We start from the raw sequence: 23,948 nt of genomic DNA on the forward strand, positions 1-23,948 counted from the left end.
CGGTTCTGCTCTCCCCTCTGGGATCCGAGAGCAATCAAGATCACAGCCTCAAGTCCCACCTTCCCCAGGCAGGGGCAGTTTGGCACCACGTCCCATTCAAACTTCTCAGATCACCCCAATCTGTGCTGTTATGTTCATAAGTGTGCCTCCTGCCCTCTGCTACCTACTTTTGGGTCATTAATTGGTCTGAAATCATGCAGTATCTGTGGATGCTGAAATAAGAAGAGATGTTTCTGTCACTGAGTGTCATAACACACCTGAACTGACGCGTGCTGCTGCAGAGGCTTCTATTGCCGGTTCATTAAAACGAAGGCAGCGACTTGCATTGAAATGTCAGAACTGTTCCTCAGAGCTCAGGCATTTTCTGGAGCAGGGGGACAGAGGTTTGCGCTGGGAGAGTATCAAGAAATAGGCTCGAGGCTTAATGCTAATTTGCAGCGGGTCTCAGTGAGGACTCCCTGTAATTGCCTACCCTCTTTTTTAGAGAACCGTTGGTTATCTAGGTTACTGGAAGATGTTGAAATCGTTATCGTAGGGCCTGTGATTGTGGTTCTGATTCAGCTCCTCCTTTGGAAGTCTGTGGGAACCTTTTGTGTGTCTTTGTGGGAATTGAGTCAGACCCTGTATCTTTTTAAATCAATATGCTTACGTTTGATGCTGTTTCATCAGATCACGAAAATGCCTAGAGACAACAGCTGGGGACTGTGGTGCCAGCACGAAAGATCTTTACAGGCCAAAGACCTTTACATTGTTGTCCCATTTTTATGCAGAAACCTGAATTTACAGTCTCTAGGTTGAAGAGTAGGAAAGTTCAGCCACTATGTCAGTTAATGGATGGTTTGCAAGCAGTGCCTGCCTGTAACTGTCATCCTGCCTGTCCTGCTTTTATTGTGCCTGAGCAGGAAATTTCACCTGGGTCAGTTATTTGCTGAGGAGGCAGAGGGAAGAAGGCATATTTATTTCATCACCAGCCTGCGTGTGTCTTGGAAGCATTCCTTCTTCTCGTGTTGTCTATTAAAATGTATATTCTGCTTGTCATACTGCCTAACCCCAGAGCGTGCTGATGGAACACAAAAGGGATGTCCTGTTGTTTCAACCCTGTCTTATTGGAAGTCTCCATAAAGCTTTAGCATTATGCTTTATAAATAATTATTACAGCATCTTAAGCTCAGCCTCGTTCAAAACATCCCAGGAATGGAAGAGAGGGAAAGTTCTCCTTAAATAGACAGACTGAACCAGCTGGGGAAAAAAAAAAAAGAATTAAAAAAAAAGTTTAAAAGTAGTGCTGCATGTAAGTTTCCATGCAAATATTAAAATACAGAGTAAGGAATTATAAAATTTCCTATCAGCTTAACGTGATCCTTGCGGTAGTGGTTGTGACCTGAGGAACACAAGTCATTCCCAATGCAGTGCTCCTCTGTTGCATGCTGTGCTTCAGTAGTGGGGAAGTCTGGCTTGGTCAGACGAGTTCAGAAGGCAAAGCAAGTCACTGCTGCAGTGTCTGAATGGCACCATGTGATCCTGTTCCTTTGGAAGTAACCTTCCCAGATAATTGTGTGTTGAGGGTATTGAGAGGATGCCAAGTTGGTGGGGTAGAACATGTCCCTTCATGCTTCACTGGGGTGCTCAAATATGGGTCTGGAGAAATGTTACTGTTTGAGGATGTAAGCTGACAGGTACTTAGCAGGGATGTAAATGAGGCAGCTTATGGCTTGTGTTCTTGAGGCTTATGACTTGGAAAGAAGCATGATGCTTCAGGAGAGTTTGGTTAACAATGCCTCACAGACAAAGAAAACAATTCATTCAACCCAGTCTTAGGCTCATTAGGAGGCCTGGAAACAAATCTAAACTTTGTATTAGCAGGGCCTTGGTAGTTCTTGACGGTTATGCATATTGTCCTGAAAAACAGGATGCAGGAGAGAGGGAAAGTGTTATTCAGCCTCTTTGGCTTGTGTTCAGGTGCAAAAGTATGGATTTGGGCTTTTCTTTGGTTGAGCTCTTGCTTGCCGGCTGGTACAAAAGCATCAGTCATACTATAGGAAGTGTAAGTGCTTCTTCAATGGCACACAAAATCTGTGGCCTCCTGGGTCATGCAGAAAGGCTGAAAAAAGGACCATTGTATTCTGAGTAATGTGCAAATAGTGTGAGGATGGGAAATGTCTTATAGTACCAGGTGCTAAATTAGTCTTTTGAAGTGTTGATATTTCTTTTAAATGCATAAAGTTCACATGCTACACAAAACACTGCATTTGCAATTCAGATAACATCGAACTGGAGTACTAATCTCAAACCCATGTAACAGATTTTGAGCTGGAAATCCCTGGGAATGGTGCTGATCATCATGTCTGAAAACATGATTGACGAAGTCTCATGAGAAGATAGTGACAAAACATGCAAATGCATTTAATACAGTTAAATAGGATTGTCATTTTGTCAAATAGGCTGGCTGTAGAGAATGAAATGAAGCTACAGCATGACAAAACCTTGCCAATTAATAACGCTTCAACTAGCAATATAACAACTGTTCAAAGAAGATCATAAATAAGAAGCTGCTGCTAGGTAGGAGGAATTGGTAGATGCATCAGTTTAGCACCTCTGGAAATCTGATGCTAAAAATGAGACATCTCTCAGATGTAGGCCAAACGTACTGCAAGGTCAGCCTTTCTCACAGTACTTGGGTGCTTCTGGATCTTGATTGAGTCAGCAAGCCAGAGAAGTGTGAAAACAGAAAGCAGGAATTAAAAATTTCAGAGTTTGGAATGATTCGGATGGGTTTTCAGCAAAGTTGCCTAAAAGGTCTGACCTGCTGGTTAAATTTTTAGCATATGCAAAATAAAATATGCCAAGAATCAGCGGAACCAACAGTATAGGTAAAGTTGCTGGGACTATAACTTCATTTGTGGTAATTTCATTTAAACCTTGAGGCATTCCATTAAAATGCATCCTTCACGGACTCTCAAAACTTATTCTGCCCTTGAAAATGCATATAGTTAGGGCAAAACATTCACACCTGGGTGTCTCAGTCAGTTGGCTGATGCTTTTTTCAAAGGGTGCTGAGAAATCATAGCTTCTGCAGTTGTCTCAGGGATAGGAACATGGGGTTGTGCTCTCCAAGAATGAGACCTGTCTGTTGGATTTGACTAAAGTTTTAGTTTTTGGTTTAAGAATTGGTCCAAACCAAAGAGTGTTTGAGCCAAGACAGCCCATCAGGTTGATATGGTTAGATCTCACACGTTTCTATAGCCATTGAAGGTGGAGATGTTGTTAGTGTTATGTATCAGTGCCTGTAACTATTTGTTCTGAAAAATCTGGTATCTGTTTATAGCTGGGTTGCTTGGATTCAGTCTTCGGTTGTGACTCATCTCTGGCTGGAACACAGCAACCTGTTACTGCCTGTGAATATTCTTTAGTTTCATGTGTGCCAGGTCATATTCCAGCTATTGGTGTTTGAAAACTTTTGGGTGTCAAGAACCTTGCATTGTTTCCACAGTTGCAAAAATACGTTGTAGTTCTCCCAATCCCTGTTTTTGTGATGATGTTATGATTGTCTTTGCACGTCTCAGGAAGGGAATGGTGATACTGCCTAATGCCAGAGGTATTTGTTGCAAGTGCTGATAAGTGTGTCCCACCTGACAGATCTGGAACAAAAAGCAACAGTTTGCTTCCGACCCAGAACTATTAAGGTTCTCAGGGGAACAGTTTTGGAAGATACATTCTGGCCGAGCTGCATGTAATGGTTTTGTAACATGGATAAATGACCACTATTTCAGCCACGTGACATGCTATGAACTCCTCTGTGTCTTACACCAGAGCCACAAGGATGAAAAGAAGTGCTTTAACTCAATATTCTAGCAGGCACTGGTAACATGGGGCTCTTTATGATCCCTATGATTTATTTGAAAACATGAACCTTTTTCTTTAAGGTCCATTTTATAAGTAGCTATACATGTAGCACTCTGCCGGGTGGTGTTCTGGTGAATAAGCAAGCTAATCTGTTACGTTCCTTCCAATTACATTCCGGACCCCTGTCATTAATGCAATATTAATGACCAAGAGACTAAATTGAGAAGAACATAAATCCCACCATTTGAATGTCATGTAATATTTTTACCACAGGCAGGTCAATCAGATGAAAAGCCCTTCAATTAGTAAGCTGAAATGCTGCTTTGTCTTAGCTGAGGCTATTGTCAGGACCTGATGGTGCTGCTTCATCACTCAGTGTCTTGTAATTACATCACCTAATTGGATGGAGAATGGGAATTGGGCTTACTCCCCCCCCCCCCCCCCCTTTTTTTTTTTGGTGCTACCCAAAAATGACTGAAAAGTAATAGAGGAGTCTCTCAGAACTGCCACAGGTGCGAAGGGAGGGCAGTGATGGGAACTTGGGTTGCAGACACTGCAATTTTAATGTTGAAAGGGAATTTCACGTTCAACATTTGCAAGTAGCTAAGAAAATCTTGGCCCTGATTTTTGTACCTGCGAAGCACACAGCAGCTCCCCGCCGACCCTGGGAAGCGCTGTGGGAGTCTTGGTGCTTCCAGGGTGTTTTTGTTTTTTCTCCAGAATGCTTAATTAGGTGCTTCACATTAGAGCCCATCTGTAGGTATCCAGTTGTTAAACACTTTAGTTGCTGATTGAAGGGTATGATGAGTGAAAAAGGAGTATCTTACAGTCTTTATTGGTTATTTTTATGTACTAAATAATAATATAAATCTCATAAAATGAGGACACTTTAATCAGCCAGAATCTCAGGTACATTTCCAAATAAAACTTTCCACATTCAATTAAGTGTGCCTGAACAGGTCACCTGGGAGAACTAAAGCCATTAGCAAATACTAGAGACAATCAAAGGAAAGGTGAGTGGACTTTGCTTCGTCTCCCCTGCTCATTTCTATATTTAAATATGGGTTTTTTTTCTCTTTCTACTTGTTGTAGTCTCTCTTCTCCTCCTTGTGGGTCTCTGAATACCAGCTGAATTTTCCCAAAAGGGAATTGTTCAAAGGTGAGGTGCTTAGAGCTGAGAATTGGTAGGACACTTAATGCATCCAAAATGAGCTGAAGTTTTGAAGTGTTTGACATAGCGTAGATGAATGCTGTAGAAGAATCAGAACTGCTTTAGAAGCTATACTATAAGTCCATCCTAATTGCAAAGGGTTTATATATTGACCCTTAAGCAAATGATTAATGAAGTATACTAAGATTTCAATAACTCAGTAGCTTGCTATTAAATCTTGACATGGTGTAGCGATCTCGTCTGTAAGATGCTGATAACCTCTACCCAACGTATAATAAGCATGTGTGAATAAAACAAATGTGAATGTGTGAATAAAATGTGTGAATACTTGAAGGAAGGCCCAGGGCATTTTCAATTCAGTGTTAGTGACCTGCCCTTCAGAGTTCAGGGGAAGACCTTTGGGTAAGAGAAGTGTCCTTCATTGGACACAAATATTTAAACTTGCATACTTCCCATGCCCAAGCAGGCTTCAGGGAAACAAAGTGAAGAAAAATCTGTTTAGGGTGAATGCAACAGAGATGCAGTAGATGAGGTGGTGTCTGCCATATGGATTTAACTGAGACTTTGAATAGCTTACCTTTGCTAAAGTGGTATCCTCACTCTAGAACTGTGCTTGTATCCCTAGAGAGCCCGTAGTGCTGCTTCAGTGTGTATCGATATCTGACAGGAGGCAGTAAAGATGGAGCCAGACTCTTCTCAATGGTGCCCAATGAAAAGATGGGGTAACGGGCACAAACTAAAATACAGGAAATTCCATTTAAACTTATGAAGAAACATTCTTACTATGAGGACGGTCAAACTCTGGAACAGGTTGTCCAGCGAGGTTGTGGCTTCTCCATCCTTGGAGATATTCAAAACTCAACTGGACATGGTCTTGAGCAACCTGTTGTAGTTGACCCCTCTTTGAGCAGGGGGCTTAGACTAGACAATCTCCAGAGGTCCCTTCCAATCTCAACTATTCTCTGATGCTGTGATCTGCATGCAAAGGAGAAGAGCAGTTTGAAAATGGTGATGAAAGATGGGCTTGGCATCACGAGTTCAATTTGAAGGGAGGAAACTGTAGAACTTAAATCCAGTGGTGATGGAAGTTACGGGAAATGTTGTGTGCAGTAGTGACTTAAAAGGCACTTGTGATTGTAAAGAGATGGGAAGGGAAAAGTAGTTATGGGTAAGTGATGACACGCACAATGAGGGAAGAAAAGAGGAGTGTAAACCCAATCACGTCTCTGCAGTGGGCCAAATGGCAAAAGAACCAGCAACTGCAGTGAATCTCCCCCAGGCTACCCTGCCAGCATGACTCACATCTGATAGGGGAAAAACATCTTGTTGGAGGTGAGAAGGGTAGTTTATAGTTACATTTATCAGACAGGTAACTGTAGCATGAAGCTCTAAGTGCGCTTGTATCTCTACAGAAAACAGATAAAATACTGATAGCTCACAGCATTGCATCAGAGCTGATAACTCATCACTGGCTAGTCGCTATCTATGCCACCCAGAGATTAAACACAACCAACTCCTTTTGGTTGTAGGAAATCCTGAAAACAATGCTTACCCAGCCTATGAATGGGGGAGAACAGTACCGATCAACAAAGCATCACAGTAAACAGTTCTGCCCCCATGTTATTTTGTATTTTGGTCTCTCTGCTGGCAATCCCCATGAGGGATTAGTTAGGATTACTTGTAGATAAAGGTAGATACTCATCTTCCTTTGTTCCTGTGCAAAGATCTCCTGAACAGTAAAATACCAAAAGACCAAAATTTGGCCTGAATATTCAGTTACTTAAAAGTACCTGGGCTGGACTTGACAGGAAGATGTGTTCTTCAGGATTGGCCCAGAACAATTCACCAGTACTAAATATGTAACCCCTCTCTAGCTCTTTACAATATTTATTCTCCTTTTATTAAAGGAGAGTTAGAACTATTCAGGTTTGAGAAGGTAGGGCGTGTGACTTTGTGGTCCGTATCTGGATTTGACACACCATTCCTAACGAGTGTGTGGACCCAGGACTTGTATCCACCAATGGAAGCCAGGTGCCTTGGTTATATGTATTCAAAATTTGTAAAGCTTTAGGGGTGCACAGAGGTGGAAGATGTATTTAGGCTTTATCTATTCTGCTGTAGCCTTTGTCATCCATCCAGACACAGAATGGAATTTAAAATATGAACATCATCATTTAATGTCATCTTGCCTTTCATGATATGTCAGTGTCCCTGTTTGACTTGGAAACTGTCAGGTTCTTAAAGGTGACCCCATCATTACTGGGAGAGCTAAGAGAAATGAAGCATTTAGTGTTTAAGCAAGTATGTCACCTGCGTTTGTAATGTCATTCCATTGCTCAGCCCTTCTAGTGACTCTCAGCTAATGAGCTGGAATTTGAACTGTGAGTTTACAGGAGCCAATGCTCTTAGTCACAATACCGATACTCAGAAGCATGTTCCTGGTTTGGTTTGCATCACGGTTAATGGTACATCTTTGCCGTACCTGCGGTGAAGGGTGTGGTGCATCACGTCTAACCACTTAGATCCCTGCAAAGTACTGATATGGCTGGGAAAACTTAATGGAGTGCAAGAGGAAGTGGTGTTTGCCTGGCCAGAAAACACAGGTTCTGCTCGGGAGAGGCAAATGCTTGCACATGAGCGTAGCTGTCAAGAGGGACCACTGTTGTGCAGCCCTTGAATATACATTTGAGCCCTGTGGGTTTTCCTTTGGTCAGCTGACTCCTGCAGTATATCAGATTTATCTATCTTCAGCTGTTCTAACTGATCACTTGTGACTGCTGTGGTACCCTGAATGTTGTCAGTGCCAAGACCCTGCCAGCTGTAGAAATACAAGAGTGTAACTGCAGTACAGTTCAACTGGGTTTGCTCTAGAAACTCAGGGAAATTAAAATAATCCCAATGCTTTCTCCTTAGTTTATTGTCATTCCACACACGTGTATTAGGCTTTGTGTGGCAATCCTAGCTGCCTGGTGGCATGGATGATTTTCCTTATGCATGTCTTCTTTCCAAGGACGCAAACCCTGATTCTATATCCTTGTTTGCTGCATAATGGTTATATAATAAAAGAAAGAAAATATGGCAAACCTCAGGAGTTCAAATATGGAAGTTCATGGTGCTGAGCCCTCTTTTACAGAAGCTAAATGTAGAAACTGTAGGAGGTTAACTCAATGTCCTCATATAGGAAAGGCTGCAGGTGCAGTTGCTGTAGCTGTACGGAAGATCCTTCTTTTAGACCAGCAACATCAGTTCAAAACATGGCTTGCACTGGTGCTGTGCATCCCTACTAGTAATTTGTACTAGGTTAGCTATATCTGTGTGATCTCATCGGTCCGTGTGTCCCTAATCTGAAAGAAGCATGTATTCAGCTTGTTTTATGAGACCCTTACAAGCTACTCCACATTCAAATGCAAATACTTAATAACTGAAGCTTAAGGATCATATGATTCTTTAGACAGCAAATCTGGTGGTTCGGAGTTGTACACATATTTGGCAGATTATAGGTTTATCACTGACAGCTAATCTTTTAGAGAACTGTGGCTTAATTCCTTTTGTTAACTAATTAAAAAAAGAGAAAGAAGTTAAAGCTGTAATTAGACCTATTAAAACATGTATTACTCACTCAATGGTCTATACAACTAGGAAAAATGTATAATTAGGAGGTTTGTCCAAACATGATTAAAGCTAGTCATGTGTCCTAGGCCATCAAACATTTATGTGCGCATGAGATGGAGAGTAAAGTCAGTATGAAAATGTGAATATAAACCATGTCATACTTTGCAGAGAAAATACATGAACTATCTTTTGGCATGTTATAAATATTTAACTCAAATCATAAAAGCTTTTTTCAGATGCAAATTCTGAAAGGATGGTGTCAGGCCTGTAGCTTCTAGTGGGACAGTGTCATTGGCAGCGCGCTGATCAGACCAGGTCCATCTGTCCCCGTGATCTGTGGCTGCCGTTGCTTATGGTTTGCTGATAGTTTAAGAAATTTAGAAATTAGTAGGTTGCGCATTCCTGTTAGTGATCGGTGCATTCTGATTCTGAGGCATAAGGAATTGTATCCCTTCCAAAACTCTTATCTGATATGCGATTGGGTTTCTTTTTTGTTTGGGTTTGTTAGTCTTCAAATTACAAAGTACTAAAGTCTTCAGCTTTAGAACTAGGGCATATTTTTCCTTCCATAGAGTTCAGAGATGGGAAGAAGAGAGCAGGTCCATTGATCTTTTCTGCCTCACGTAGGCGCGTATGAGTGCTTTCTCCGTGCGCTGCTTTGTGGTGATGGCACCTCTTGAAGGGAAATTCCCAGGAAGACTGTGGCGGTTCTGGGTGTCTGTCAGCCACCATTCTTTCCATATGTTGATGGTTTATTGTATACTGGAATCTTCCCTGGCTTGTGTCTCATCAGCCCCTTTGTCGCACAAGCAAGTTGGAGAAAGGGACTCACAGCACCTTTGCATCCTAAATTGCCGCCAGAGCTCATAGCACTCGCATTGTATGGTTCAGGTCTTCCCGTGATAACCCCTCTCCAGCTGTCCGCACCCAAGCTGGTGCCTAGGAGCTCTGCTGCCGCATGGCTGCGACTGCGATAGTCCCTGTAGCTCTTCAGGCTGAAGCACAGGCAGGGAGGGGGATTTCTGCCATACAGTCATTCGAAGAAAACCATTGCATCTCTACAAACCAGGAGATGTTGGCAGCTCTCATGGAGGTGCAGACGTCTCTGACATGACTGCTTAACCAAAATTAAAGACATAAATAAATTGTTGCTGTAATTGCTCTTTGTTTCAAAAAACTTTAATTGCAAGCACTGACCCAGAGAAAAAGACACTGAAGTATTGAGGTTGCTGGGCTTAACCTATGGAAAAGGAATAAGCTCAGGTGCTGAAAGCTGACTTCAGATATTTTCAGTTTTCCTGCCAGAGTGAGAACTATTTGCACCGATGAACAAGTTACAGAAGAGTTCCAAAGTAATGTAGAAAGGAGTAAGTTTCTTTAATATATATCAATTTCTGCTTGGGGAACAGTGAAATTCAGTTAAAAGTCTTAGCTGCCTGTACTGCTTTTAAGCACAGATAACGTAGAGAAGAATTTGGCTGGTGTCAGCCCTTTTTGTCTCACTAAACTGCTGAGAATCCTGGGGTAGGACAGAGAGGAAAAAGCACTTGGGGGAAAATCTACTGCAGGGGAAATGGTAGAAGTGTCCTGCTACAGCTGTGGAGGAGAACAGTGCTTCCTCTGCGTGGGCAATATCTGGCTTTCCCATTTGTTTATGTCGGTTGTCATGTTCACATACACTCAGAGAGGGAGAGAGATGTGCCTATGGGTGTATGTATATTTAAATGCACACACAAAAAATAACAGTTGTCTATATTGCGAACATAGTGGTTTGGGGACCAGTTTCTAAGTGAGTGGTTCATGGTAAGTCTGTGGTCCAAATGAGTAGCAGCGTAAGAATTTTGGAGCTGTTTTGTTGTTTGTATTTTTTTTCTTCCTTTATGAAAAATGAAAAGATTAGGCCTCTCTTGGAAAGGACCACTTTTTGTCTCGGGGAGCTACCTTCAGAGATGACAAAAACGTAAGTTTTGACTGACTGGTTAGAGATGGAAGATCAGGGGTTCTCACTTACTGTAACAAATTACTGCATAATTTTGTTGTATAGGTTCCAATAGGATGCATGCTAGCCAAAGATCCAGAAGAGATCTTTCAGCAGGATAAGAAGAGGCATTAGCTCTTTAATCCTAGATATAGAGCTCCAAAACAAGGCACAACATAGAACTGACTATAAATAATTCCCTAATACTGTTTTAGATTTTTGTATGTTTTGCCTAGTTGTTACACCTAAATAGTTGCATTGTCCGTAGTCTTGAATATATGATCTCAGAAGGACAATACCATTCATGTCTTTTATGTAGATTATGCTTTTATAAGACTGCTTTTATTGCCAACTGAAGTCAGAATCTCATTACTTAAATCTGGATACTGCTGCTTCAGAGAATATAGTTTAATTATTAAATAGATATTTGGAGTGTGTAAGCATGGGATAAGCCAGGGAGGAGGACTCAAGGAGGAACCGGGGGAGAAGAATAAACGTGTTACTTGGTGCAGATGATTTCATTGTATTGGGACTCTGATTCAATGGTGCTGATGGAACCGAGTCACTCTTTACCACAATAGGAAAACTTTGTACAGTTTTCCTGCTTTATGCAAGGAGTGTAAGAGGAACCTTGTAACTGCATTATTTGGAGGAAATTCCTGTCCAGTGCGTTCACTGGGAGTGATACTGGCTGGTGAGCACAAACTTGTGTCATTTTTATGTAGGTATTTCAAATTTGAGGAACATCCAGTGCATCTGAAAATCTGTCATCCTGCAGGTGTCTATGTACTCATTCTAGGTCTGGCAGATGACTATTTTGCCTGTCACCCTCTCTGTGATCCAGGACCGAACCTCTTAAGAAACCAAAATCAGCCTCCAGTTCCCCCACTTTCTAATTCTGCATGACTAAGTCATTCAGCATGTTATAAATACTGTTGCTCATTCCAAATACATTGGTTACCCGTGCACCAATCATTGTCAGCATATTTCTGCAGTGGAGTGGTTTAGCATTTGGTAATTGGCATAAATTAAATTGCTTGAGTCACAGTATTGCCCTTTCTGCATACACCCATGTGTCTGTTACGTATGTGCAGCTTATGGGAGATATATGAACGATAGCAGCACTGCAAACGCCCTGCCAGCGAACAAGGAACTTGTATACACTCAGAAAATAGGCATTGATGCAGAATTTACATCAAAGTAAGAGGAAGTGAATAGTGCACAAAAGTATTTGTTCTGTGTGACTATAGGAATGCTCAAGAAATTCTTTTCAACCAGAGGGTTACAGTGAGGAAGACAATGAAAACCTGTCAGTGGTAGATTTTTGTCTGCTGATGGATATATTTGACTGAGGCACGTGTCTTGATGTCTGCATGGCTTTTTCCATGTTTGTGAATGAGAGCCCTGTATCCTGGCTTAGCTTTGCTGTAAGGCACAAAGTCAGTCACCTCCCTGTAACTCAACTTTTTCCCATCTGAAGAAGGGGAATCAGTAATCGCTCATTGTTCTCAAAGCACTTCCATGTTTAAGGACATATCATAATCCCTGCTGCTTTTCTCACAGGTGATTGATAGAATAATAACAGTAAATTGAGGATTTGTAGAGGTTACATTTGTAGAAATAGATTTCCCTGTGCTTACAGTTTTCTGCAATTGACTGTTTAATTTCTGCACCTGCAATTACTTCTGGGTGTAGCTCAAGCTGCTTAGATGTCTCAGAACTTGATTGTGCTCATGTATCAGGTATTTAGGCATCAAAGTATTGTGCCTTATGCCTTCACACAGCAGCACCCAGAAAACTGCAAGTGTAGTGAAAGAGATCGGCTTGAAAATCAGGTCCTTGCAGTTTACGAAACTGTTGGCTGAAACGGGGCAACGGGCCATGAAGAAAATTCTATTAGATGAACAATTCCTTTTCCTCCATTTGAGGCTGCATTGTGCTGAATGTGAAGTCCATCTCCTCGTTCTGTTGGATTGCCCTGTACTCAGAAGGGCACGTAATTCTCCGGGCAGCTTAATGCCTTTTCAGCCTCTGCCATTGCCTTGACTGGCTCTAAATCTTTCACCTGGTGGTACAGCTTACTGAGCACGCTGCTGTTCCCGTGGTTCACCCTAAAGCTCAAGTCTTCTCTCTTTGTAACTGTGTGCATCTCAGCTCAGATCGTAACCTGAGGTTTTTCAGAAGTGTTCAGTGTCGGTTTACTCTACCTTACTGCTGTGAGGGGGAGATTTATGCTTTTTTCCAAGGCAAGTGGAGTGAGAAAGGTGCTTAGCACCTTTGAAAAACTTCCTTTATTCAGTAGCTTCTAATCACGGAGAAAACTGAGAGTTTGGGGGGTTGCAGGTTCAACTCTTTCACAGCTTTGAAGAGCCTTTTGGATTTCACCAGTCTTAACTTGTCTTTTGGCATGCTGGGGAGGTTGGGACTGTGCTCAGCAGGTATTGCTTTTCTGGATCCCAGAGCAGGATTTGTTACACTCACCCGCCTCCCCAAACCTTCCTCTGTCAGTGCCGGTTGCTGGCACTTTGGCTTAACAAGAGTGAGCTACACCCTGAGAATAAACTGAGGGTCTTCTGCCTGTATTAGAAATACCTTCTTGAGTGTCGCTGGGTAAACGTGTGTTATTACTACTTTTCTTCCATGCCTATAAGTCTTCACAAAAAATATAGTCCCTTTCCTCCCCAGCAAGAGGCAAATGAATAGAGTCTGAGGTTTTAAAAAATAAATGCATATGGGGGGCACTTTCCAGTCACATGGGTTTGTATTTCCCTATTTGCACAGCTTGCACTGTTGTCCATCCTGAACTCAAAAAGACAAGGGAAGACCTACTAAGGTGTTTTCTTTCTTTTCTCAGTATTTCTGGCTTCTTGTGCTCTCACGAGGTTTGGTTGGCATCGGTGAAGCAAGTTACTCCACTATTGCACCAACCATCATAGGAGACCTTTTCACCAAAAACACAAGGACCCTTATGCTGTCTGTTTTTTATTTCGCAATTCCTCTTGGCAGGTAAGTGACATAATGCTTCTTTCATCTGGTTTTGGCTTGTCTCTTAAAGTAAGTTCACACAGGTCTTAAGTTGCTAACAATTATAGTTCTTCTGTCTTTGGTTGGAATGGTTTAGACAGGAAAATACTGTGAGTGGTGACTAATTAGTTGCAGGAATTGGATTCTTTTTCTAGCCCTGTTACTGGTTCACGTGTGACTTTTGGGAATCAGTGGGAAGGATTTTTTTTTTTACAGCAATGGTGTGGAAATGGAATCAAAATATTTTAGCTGACATTTTTTATCATTATTAAATTAAAATATCATTTTGAATAATGTTATACTGGTTCTCTGAATCATTGCTTCAATTCATTTGAGGTCTAGGACTTCTTTAGCCAATGTCTTTTAGGTTACTGTGAAATCAACATCTCTTAAGACACTGGGCTGAGTTTTCAAAAGTTTGCGAATGGGTACCTGCTTCTATGTGACAGACTAAATATCAGAGGTTTCAAGAGGAGTATGCTATATAACATACACAATTTGAAATTTTGACTTTTAAAAATAGGTTCAGCTCAAATTCTGCCCAACTGTGAATTTGGTCAATCTGACTAAGTTTGGACGATGCGGCTAAGCCAATCTTAGATGACTTGGTAGTTGCAATAGTAATGGCCATTTTAGTGCTATTGCCACTGAAACAGCAATTAGGAGAAATTGTGAAGTCTACCGTAGATAAGGCTGAAGAGAGGAACTGTAATGATCGTTCACAATCAGTCTTAATGCAGAGCAGTGGAGGACAGCTGAGCCCATAGAGGCTTGATGAAAGCAACAGACAGATTTGGAGTAGTTATTTCCTCTGGCATTTTCTTTCAGTTGAGTTCCCTTATGAGCCCAATGCAGTATCTGATTGTTGGGACAGGAGGAAATGTCCGATTTTTTTTTTTTTATTTTATTTTTTTTAAAATAATGGCTGACTCTCTGTTGTGAGGTTGTAGGCAGGGTGGGTTCACATAGTTTGCATATTGATTCCTGGAGTTGGACAACATCCTGTGCAGGAGTGGCATCACGGAGTGGCATCACGGAGTGGCATCAGGAGTGGCATCATGGAGGACAACATCCTGTGCAGGAGTGGCATCACGTTTCCAGCAGGGAAAACATGGGCAGCAGTTTAATCCCCCCCAACTCAGGGAAAAACTTCTGGTTTAGGGTGGTGCACTTTACAAGTTAGAGCACTCATCCCAGAGATCAAACTCACAAACATCCATTTGCTCTTGAGGAAAAAGAGATAGCCAAGTCCTTAACTGGTGAAAAGAATATTTTCCCAAGAGGGCCGAGGATGCCAAGGATTGCCATAGAGAATTCAGTGAATTGTGGCTAGCAAGAAATAACAAATATTCATCCTGTTGAGCCTGATTCTGGGACTTAATTCTCTCAATATTCAACAGAGGTTTAGATCCATGGTTTGATTTTGGGGCCCGTGTGTGTAAAAAGCCCGGTTTGGGGGTGATTATAGATGGCAACCTCCAAAGCTTAGCAGACTGTTCAATAAAGGCATGTGATGGCTGACAGCTGCCCTGCAGCAGTCTTGGCAACTTTCAGCCAAGGCAATCTCAGCAACAAATGCAGCAGTTTGGAAAAAAAGGAAATTCACATCCATTCAGTTCACTTTGAGAGAAGCAGGGCCACGTTCACCTTTATCTAGTCTCCTGTGAGCCACCTTTTGTTACCGCAGTGTGATTTGTAGCATGTAGCTGAAGGTCCCGCTGCTCCTTTATCTTCAGAGGGGATTTCCAAGCTTCACATCTGATGTTCTCCCATCAGACTGCCTTGCATATTCTTCTTGGTTTTTTTAATAAGCTTATGGAAAACGGTCTCTTCATGAGTAATCAGAACCAAGTACTATTAAACGGCAAGAAAAAAATCTAATGATAGAATATGGTGTGTCCTTGAAGGGCACTTCTTAACTGAGAGCTTGAACATAAAGTTGTTAAGTATTCGTATTACTGCACAGAAAGGCCTGATGTAGAAATCAAATTAGGAAATAAATTCTTTTTGAGGCTTTGTTTCCATCCACTGTAGGTCGAAAGGTCAGCTATAAACTTGAGATCAGTGTCTGAATTTCCGTCAGATTTGAGCATTTTTAGGTCAACAGTGCTGGGAAGAGTTACATATTAGCCACCATCAGCTTCATCCCCCATCTTTCTTCCTGCGGGAAAAGAGCACCTAGGACACACAATTGATTGTGACTTTTTTTATCTTTGTTTAAGAACAGCTATGATTGTGGTACTCTGACTCTCATCTTTGTGTTTCTTGCAGTGGCTTGGGATACATCACCGGATCAAGTGTGAAGCAGGTTGCTGGAGACTGGCACTGGGCATTGCGGGTAAGCTACTGTTAATAAACATCATAATAACAGTTGCATCGGTTGATCAGTGTTAGGAAGAGTTCTATCACACAATTCCTTAACCTGTTGTTATATATAAAAGGTAAAGGATTGGAAATTGCATTTATGGATATTAAGTGCATAGCAGATGCATTCTCGAAGCAAACGGGAGAGGTATGTGGTTTTGGCTCGTTGTACTTGTTTTTTTCCCTCCCTGGGAGCAAGAATGTTCCAATCACTTTATTATCAGTCAACCATGATTTCTTGATGGGGATGGGAAGACGAGGCATTGGCCTTAAATCAACTCCACAGTCTTTCAGTCCCCTGCTGTCAAGAAACTCTGAGAATGGCTTCCTGCTTTGAGGAAAAAACACTTTGTTCCAGTTTCCGCTTGTTTTTGTGCCCTGAGACAGTCGGTTTCCTTCTATTTTAACCTCTTGGGACCTTGATAAATGTGCTGAAAAGATAATACACTCCAATCACATACGCACAAACAGATCCTGCACACAAAGATGTCTTGAAAGAGCTGAGAGGAAGTGGCCCAGCAGAACTGTTTTCTGACCTTTGGCAGTCTGGGTGGCATGAGCCCCTGTGAGGTGCGTTCTCTGGCTCTGGCATTTCATGAAGACAATGAATCTCATGAAGCTCAGGCCAACACCATTTGTAACAGCAGGTGATGAAATATATGGGTTCCCATCTCAAGCAAATGTGCCCTTCTGTAACACAGGCCATTCCCTCCCTGTCCAGCAAGGGTGAGCAAAGCCAGGAAAATCACCACAAACAGTTCATCTGCAGCTAGGAGAGCGGAGAGAAGTTTCCAGCTGTGAACCTGAAATGAAAAGTTTAATAGCCTACAGCTTCACACCAAGAGGATGGCTGCTTCATTCAGTAGCAGAAATGCTTTAAGGGTAAAATTAGCTTTTGAGCAGAGGCCAGCACAAGGAATAAGAAACCCCAAAGCCCCTCCTCCTGGTCAGTGGGCTTTAACGAGGTTGATACCTTGGAGCGCTCTTGTGTTTCTGTCTGTGAAACCCAAATGATTAATTTGTGCAAAGAAATCCTCACTAGCATCTTTCTCTTCAGATGAAGTCTCTGTAGTTATCCTGAGAAATCCAGGCTATCTGCAAAACTGTACCCCTTATGAGGTCATGATTTCCACTATAAATGACACATTGATGCATGATTTCCTGACCGTGCAAAATTGTGGGGAAGTTGCACACTTCTATGATGGTTGCTTTGGACAGCATTGCTTAGTTTTTGTAGTCAAACAGCATGTGTTGAAAGCTTCCAGACATCAGCGTAAAGCAGCCTCCGTCCCTGTGGCAATTATTGTGCTCTTGCAAGATGTACAAGATTCCCCTAGGTGATGCTTCCCTCTGTGATCTCCTGTGGTCTCCGAATCCGGAGGAGGTCAGGAATAATCTGTGCTTCAGTGGGCTTGAAGAAGACAGAAGGGCACTTTGACACGTGGCAGCTTTGTCTCTGGATCTAACAGTAATGTCAGCATTTCATTGGAGCGTTACTGAGTATCAATGGATATTGTCCTGTTGGGGAATTAAGCCTTTACGTAAAAATCAAAGAGACTTTAAATTATATGGCCCTAGAAAATCCCAGCATTTCAATTTTTTTTCACTAGTGCTGTGTCTTGTGTTCAGCTGTGATGAGGATACTGTATCAGGCTTCATTTATCCCTGGATGAGGGATTTTCCTGACTTTCCAGTTCTGAAATATTTTTGTCTTCCCTTTCCTTCCCAGAAGATTTCTGGGTTTGTCATCTTTGGACCTGAAACACTGGTCTATGTGTAAAGGCCATTCTCAGGTTATTATTGAAAGCATATTTTTTTGGAGACAGGAATTTATTTTTAAAATGGCATGTATAGAAGAGATGATAGTTCGGTGAAAATCCGTGTTCCTGTCTTCCTAACAGAGCTATTTTCCATTCTAACAATGATGGAATTTCAGTGTCAAAACAAGAATCATGTTTGTAGCTTGCAAAACACTGTGGGACCTTTGTATTTTTGTCTAGTGATTGGGAGAAAGGATTGGATACTGGGAAACCTAAGCCTTGGATGTGTCGTTTTCCTGTCTTCCAGCCTGAATTTTCAGTGTTTCTTGGTCTGCTGTGCTGAGGTTATCTGAGGAAGCTGCCTAAGATTAGGAAGCCATTGCAGGTTAGCTGGAAGAGGGATGCATGTCAAGCAAGGATTTTCAAAGCCCGCATGCTCCCTACATCCAGAAATCTGTCACTTGGTCTCATTGCCTTTAAAAGGCTTCTGCACTCTCCCAGAAACTAGTTGGTCTCTTAGCCCAGCTGGGAGTAGGTTTCCAAAGAGTTAAACATCACTGAAGAACCATATTTAGATGAATCTTGGTACTTGAATAACACAAAGAAGTGGACTGCCTTAATCAGAGTATTCTCAAAGCTGCATGCTTCCAGAGTGAGAGAAGAGAGTCCAGGGAACAACAGGGAGGAAGGAAAGGAGCAGATGCCTCAGGGTGCTTACAGATTCTGGCTAGCTGTAAAGAATCCAGTCGCTGAAATGAAACGAATGTAATCTGCTTCTTACTGACCAAAGCAAACCCTGCTGACTCCTGTGCTAATTCCCTGTTCCTTTCTTGCAGGTATCTCCTCTCCTGGGAATGATAACAGGGACGCTCATCTTGATATTTGTACCTGCTGCTAAAAGAGGGAATGTTGAACAACTTGGGGGACAGCTGAAGGCTCGGACGTCATGGCTGAGAGACATGAAAGCACTGATTAGAAAGTAAGAGCACTCTAGTAAAAAGCATGCTTTGCCTCTAATGCTTAATTTGGAACATCCAGTGGCCTGTACTACTTAGCACTGTGAGACTGGAAAGTGACAACATGCAGGGAGTTGCAGGAAGCTTATTCTGTGGACCTAGGAAAGAAAATCACAGTTACATTTTCACAAGGTATCAACTGCAGTGACAATGGTGGATTCCAACTTTTGCTCTAACCTTTCCAAGATTGAGATCTAAGAGACAGTCTGCTTTGTTTGGCTCATACTTCAGACAAATCAAGGCTTTTGAAGTGTTGCTAAATTCTGTGTTCCTGTATTAATTGTTGGGCCACTCTTGTTCAGACGCTTAGATCCTTTTTCTTCCTTGAAAGAGCTACTCTGCTGAGGGGAAAAAGACAGTTAAATGCCAGAGCAATTTAAGAGGAGAAAATACACAAAAACTTGCACTACATGGCAAGTTTAAATATATATGTTTATATAACCACATGTGACTGAATGCACAAGCACTGAATGTGCTTGGGTGCTTCTATATGTGCATAAAAGACCACATGCTCACAAGTGTTTAAGCAGCTGCCCTTGCTTCCAGAAAGCTTGCCTGTGAATGTGCAAATACTTATACTTGTGAATTCAATGTTGCATCAGAATTCTGTTGGGAAACTTGTGGTGTCCTTCATTTTTAGAACTGCTGGCTAGAATGCCTTCCTGGTATTTTGTCATCCAGTATCAAAGGACAATGAAAAGTGATGATGGTTAATTTATCAGTATTTCTATATTACTTTTTTTGTTAGTTTATCCAAGTAGTAATCATACGGTGGCCTGGGTGGGGAGGGAGAAGTGAAACTGGTAATCCGGGTAAACAGGTGATATTACAGTGAAAGCCCTGTAATTCACACATCATGTCTTAGTGACTGAGTACTGATTGTCTTCTGAAACGGTCCCATGACAAATGGTCTCTTTGAAGCACCTCTGAAGAGTTAAGTACATAATTATCGATGGAGCATCACATATGAAGAAATATTCCATGCCTCTTATTCTCCGTTGCTTTGTACCTTGTATTATCTCTGCCCCTTGGCAAGGGAGGTCACTAGTATGGGGGAACACTGTTTTGTCACTGAAGCACTGGCTTCCTGTCCTGGGGCTCCTGCTCTTTCACTTTTCCCACTAAACCTTCTCTTGGTTTTGCCTCTTGCGTCTCCACAGCCGCAGCTACGTGTTCTCATCGTTGGCCACCTCAGCTGTCTCCTTTGCCACAGGGGCACTTGGCATGTGGATCCCTCTCTACCTTCACAGAGCACAGGTCGTGCAGAAGACAGCAGAGACCTGCAGCTCACCGCCCTGCAGCACCAAAGATAGGTGAGATTCATACTCCGCTGCTTTAAAGAGGGGGAAAAGGGGGTGGGCGCTTATTTACCAGAGGAAACAGGCAAGTCCCATGGAGTCAAGTTACTAGAATGTCTGTAATTTCCTCTAGGTCTTTACAACAATGATAGGAAATAGGGATTGTAAACTAGGTTTTATTTCTCTTCTTTTCTTCATTGCATGAAGTCAAACCAAGGGAGAAGCAATGACCTCAGCTTTATCTTAATTCCCAGGCTATAGTGCAGAAGTAGAAAAGAGACTGCTATCTTTGCCTTAGAAGATGTTTGGAGACCTGAGGCAGAGCTTGGTTTCTTAAGACCCGCACTGTTTTCTGTGATAGCAGCAGAATCAGCTGGCAGGTTGGGTAGCCACCAGTGGTGGCTATAATTCAGGGTTCCCCTAAAGGCTGCAGGGTCTGACCCTGAAGACTCTTGTTTCTGTGTGAGGGAGGACTTCACTGCATTTCATTGCTCTGTGCACTGCTGTGTATGCTGAGTTTTGCTGAAAAATGGTGCAGAGATCTGGGACACTTTGGTCTGGATTGCTTGATGTTATACGGTGGTTTGGTTTTTCAGTCCCAGTTATATAATATTGCTTGCAGCACATAAGCTATGGAAAGTAATTCATCGTTTTGTGCTTTACCATGATGGCACAAAACATAAAATGCTAAAAAAGCATTTCTCCAGGTGAATAAAAGATACAAAAAACTGCCTATTGTCAGCTCTTTTGCTTTTTAGCTTGTGAGGGAAAAATAACATTAGGAAAACCTTCTTGCTCTAGCTGACACAATCCCATCTCAAGTAAACTACTTAGTGGCTTGGAGTACCATCAACTAGAGTGCCCAGCGGGCAGTCTCAGTCTATTCTGCAAAAATGCAGTGAGCAGAAAATACAGCTCCAGTCAGACTGCCCATCTGCTTTTACAAAGAGAAGTTTTCCACTCCTTGATGACACCTATATTTTGAGCTGCCCTGGAGCTACTGTAATGTAGTTGCCAAAGACTCTGTAATCCAAGTCCTGCACATAGAATACAAAGAATCCTCGACAGCTCCTGGCTCTTTAAATTTAAATTAACACCTTCCGAATGTGTAACATAACAGCAAAATAATCTAATCAGGCTTCTTTGAAGTGGTCTGAAAGGAGTTAGAAAGTCAAAGGATGTTGAAAGTCACTGGTATTTAAAGTCTTGTTAGGTTTCCTTTCCCTTAAGCTTCCTAGTGCCTGTTCTGTCCATGATTTCCCCTTACATGATCAATGTGCAGGTTATGACTTAGTTTTGTGCATACATAATTAGCTGTACAATGCACTTGACAGGAAGCTCAGTTCCACACAAAGAAGCAGTCTGAACCCTTTGCCGCTCTTTGCGTGTTGATCAATGCCTGTGTACAAGGCTGAATTTCATATGCTGTGTTTTTCTTAATTGCAGGGGAAGAGTGCTAAAATCACAGGCACTCAGCAGGGGAGCTCATTTGTTTTGTTTTAAGTTTGCAAAGCCAATATGCAGATTTCCATTAGTCAGTTTACCCGAATAATTTGTTCAAAGACCATGCCCATTTTGGGGAAAAACTCAAAAAAAAATAACTGTCTCTTTTTTTCTTTTTTGTTTTTAATAGCTTGATCTTCGGAGCAATCACATGCTTCACTGGTTTCCTGGGTGTAATCACAGGGGCTGGGGCAACCAAATGGTGCCGGTTAAAAACCCAGCGAGCTGATCCTCTTGTCTGTGCCGTTGGCATGCTAGGATCAGCCATCTTCATCTGTCTGATCTTCGTTGCTGCCAAGAGCAGCATTGTGGGAGCCTATGTAAGTATAATCCCTTGCATATGCCAGTCTCACTCTCTCTACCAAACTCCTTAGAAGACTGTGTGCATTGTCCCCTGCAGGAAGCCTGAGATATTGGTCTTGCTTTTCCCCTTCTGAAGGTCCTTCATTTTGCCCCTTGGCATTTTGGCACTGTCTAGATGTGCCTGAAGGGAAAACGATATCTCAACTTCTTACGCCCTTGCTAACTGTCATCAGAATTTAGAGCTGGGGATTTAGCGCATGCATGGAAATCCGCAGTTCCCTATACCTCTATCCATACCTCTATTGCTCTTGCCTAATGTTGTTCTATCTATACCTCTATCCATACCTCTATTACTCTTGCCTAATGTTGTTCTATCTATACCTCTATCCATACCTCTATTGCTCTTGCCTAATGTTGTTCTATCTATACCTCTATCCATACCTCTATTGCTCTTGCCTAATGTTGTTCTATCTATACCTCTATCCATACCTCTATTGCTCTTGCCTAATGTTGTTCTATCTATACCTCTATCCATACCTCTATTGCTCTTGCCTAATGTTTTGGTACAGGAAAATTACCACTTCCCTTACAATAAGAGTATTGTAGCTGCAGTGGTACCAAATTATAATCACAGTATAATTTGTCTGTGGGCATGCTTTTGGCTACCTATAAGTACCATTAATTTCCATAACGAGGTAGCTTGCTGCAGACCAATAGTCATTACCATGTAATTTCAATTTGTTGTTATCTGTATTACCATAGCACCTGAAAGTCCTAGTCATAGCCCAGGAACCCACAATACTTGATGCTGCACAAATGCAGATTAAAATATGGCCCCTCCAGAGTGTTTATAATGGAAATACATAAAAAGACATCAGATAGATCCAGACAAATAGACTGAAGGGAAAAGGAAAAACTCAAGTATAATAATCCAGCCTCAGGCTAGAATTGTGCTTTCAGTAGAGAGTAGAAATCCAGTACATGGAACAGGTCCCAGGTTCCCTTTCAATGTAATAGAGAGAAGCCTGGGAACTGGGAGAAGTTTTTGAAGGGAAAACATGAGATGGTTGGAGTAGTGGGATAATTTCTGAAAGCCCACCCTTCGCTTCCCCATTGCAGTGCACATTCCACCCAGCAAGGAGAATTCATTTGCAATTAACCAGTCAACCAACCTCCTGCGGTTCCTTGTTTCTCTATATCTCTAGCACTGGCCTAGCCATGGTTATCTTCTGAGTATTTCAATAGCTGCCATCGTTATGGGGAAACACAGGAAGAAAGAGTTAAAGTTTAAAAACATTAAGACAGAACCAAGAATGCCTGCTCTGGCTATTTAGAAGGTGTCAGAAGGAGATTTGGGCCTCTGTTTTGTGGCATGGTCTAGAACTAACCTTCAATTCAGTCAGTGATGAGCAGAAAAATGATCACCTCAGACAGCCTGTAAGAGGGTGTTACTAATTGGCCAAGCATTAACCCTCCTTTCATCATCAGCCGTCTCCGAGTGAAGGGATCTGTCACATCCCTCCACCCGCCCCTCCCCTCCACCTCGCTGTGCAGCCAGCCCTGTGATTTTCTCCTCTCTCAACCCTGATGACAGACACATTCATTTGTGGTGTGTAGTCTCGTTATGCAGAAAGTCCTCCCTAAGTCCCTTAGTCCTCCCTAAGCTGGAAACACTGTTTTCAAAAGTTTTGCCACAAAAGGCGGTTATTGGTCTCATTTTCATCTTTTTTTCTTAGTTTTTTTTAATAGCCATGTGGCTATTCTGCATTGTGTAAATATATAAATATAGCTGGTATTATTTAACCAGTCTTAGAAACAATTTATTTTATTATGCATGAGCAGTAAATCTAATAAAGAGTCAATGATTTGCAAAGGAAGTTATATCTGCATATGGAGGGGGTATGAGGAATATAAGCCTATTTGCTGATGCTGTCAGGCTGATGCATACATTTGTTGCAGGTAACACTGCCTCTAAAGCCCTAAATATGCTTTCTCTGCTGCTGGAAATCTGATGCATAGAAAGCAGATAAGAGTTGAGCTATTGTACTGACTGGGGAATCAGAGATCTGAACACTC

At 42.0% G+C, this 23,948-nt stretch overlaps 1 protein-coding gene across 2 annotated transcripts in view; it reads left to right on the forward strand.

Moving 5' to 3' along the window:
• Window positions 1-23,948, forward strand: part of LOC142417408 (sphingosine-1-phosphate transporter SPNS2-like) — a 142,971-nt gene that overhangs the window by 73,187 nt on the left and 45,836 nt on the right. For both annotated transcript variants that reach the window (XM_075518070.1, XM_075518071.1), the window contains exons 4-8: window positions 13,459-13,610; window positions 15,900-15,966; window positions 18,589-18,731; window positions 19,929-20,081; window positions 21,700-21,889. In XM_075518070.1, the coding sequence (XP_075374185.1) occupies window positions 13,459-13,610; window positions 15,900-15,966; window positions 18,589-18,731; window positions 19,929-20,081; window positions 21,700-21,889 (705 nt within the window). The remainder of the gene's footprint in view (window positions 1-13,458; window positions 13,611-15,899; window positions 15,967-18,588; window positions 18,732-19,928; window positions 20,082-21,699; window positions 21,890-23,948) is intronic.

The sequence above is a fragment of the Mycteria americana genome, chromosome 15, assembly GCF_035582795.1.
Source record: "Mycteria americana isolate JAX WOST 10 ecotype Jacksonville Zoo and Gardens chromosome 15, USCA_MyAme_1.0, whole genome shotgun sequence".
In the NCBI taxonomy this organism is placed as follows: Eukaryota; Metazoa; Chordata; class Aves; order Ciconiiformes; family Ciconiidae; genus Mycteria; species Mycteria americana.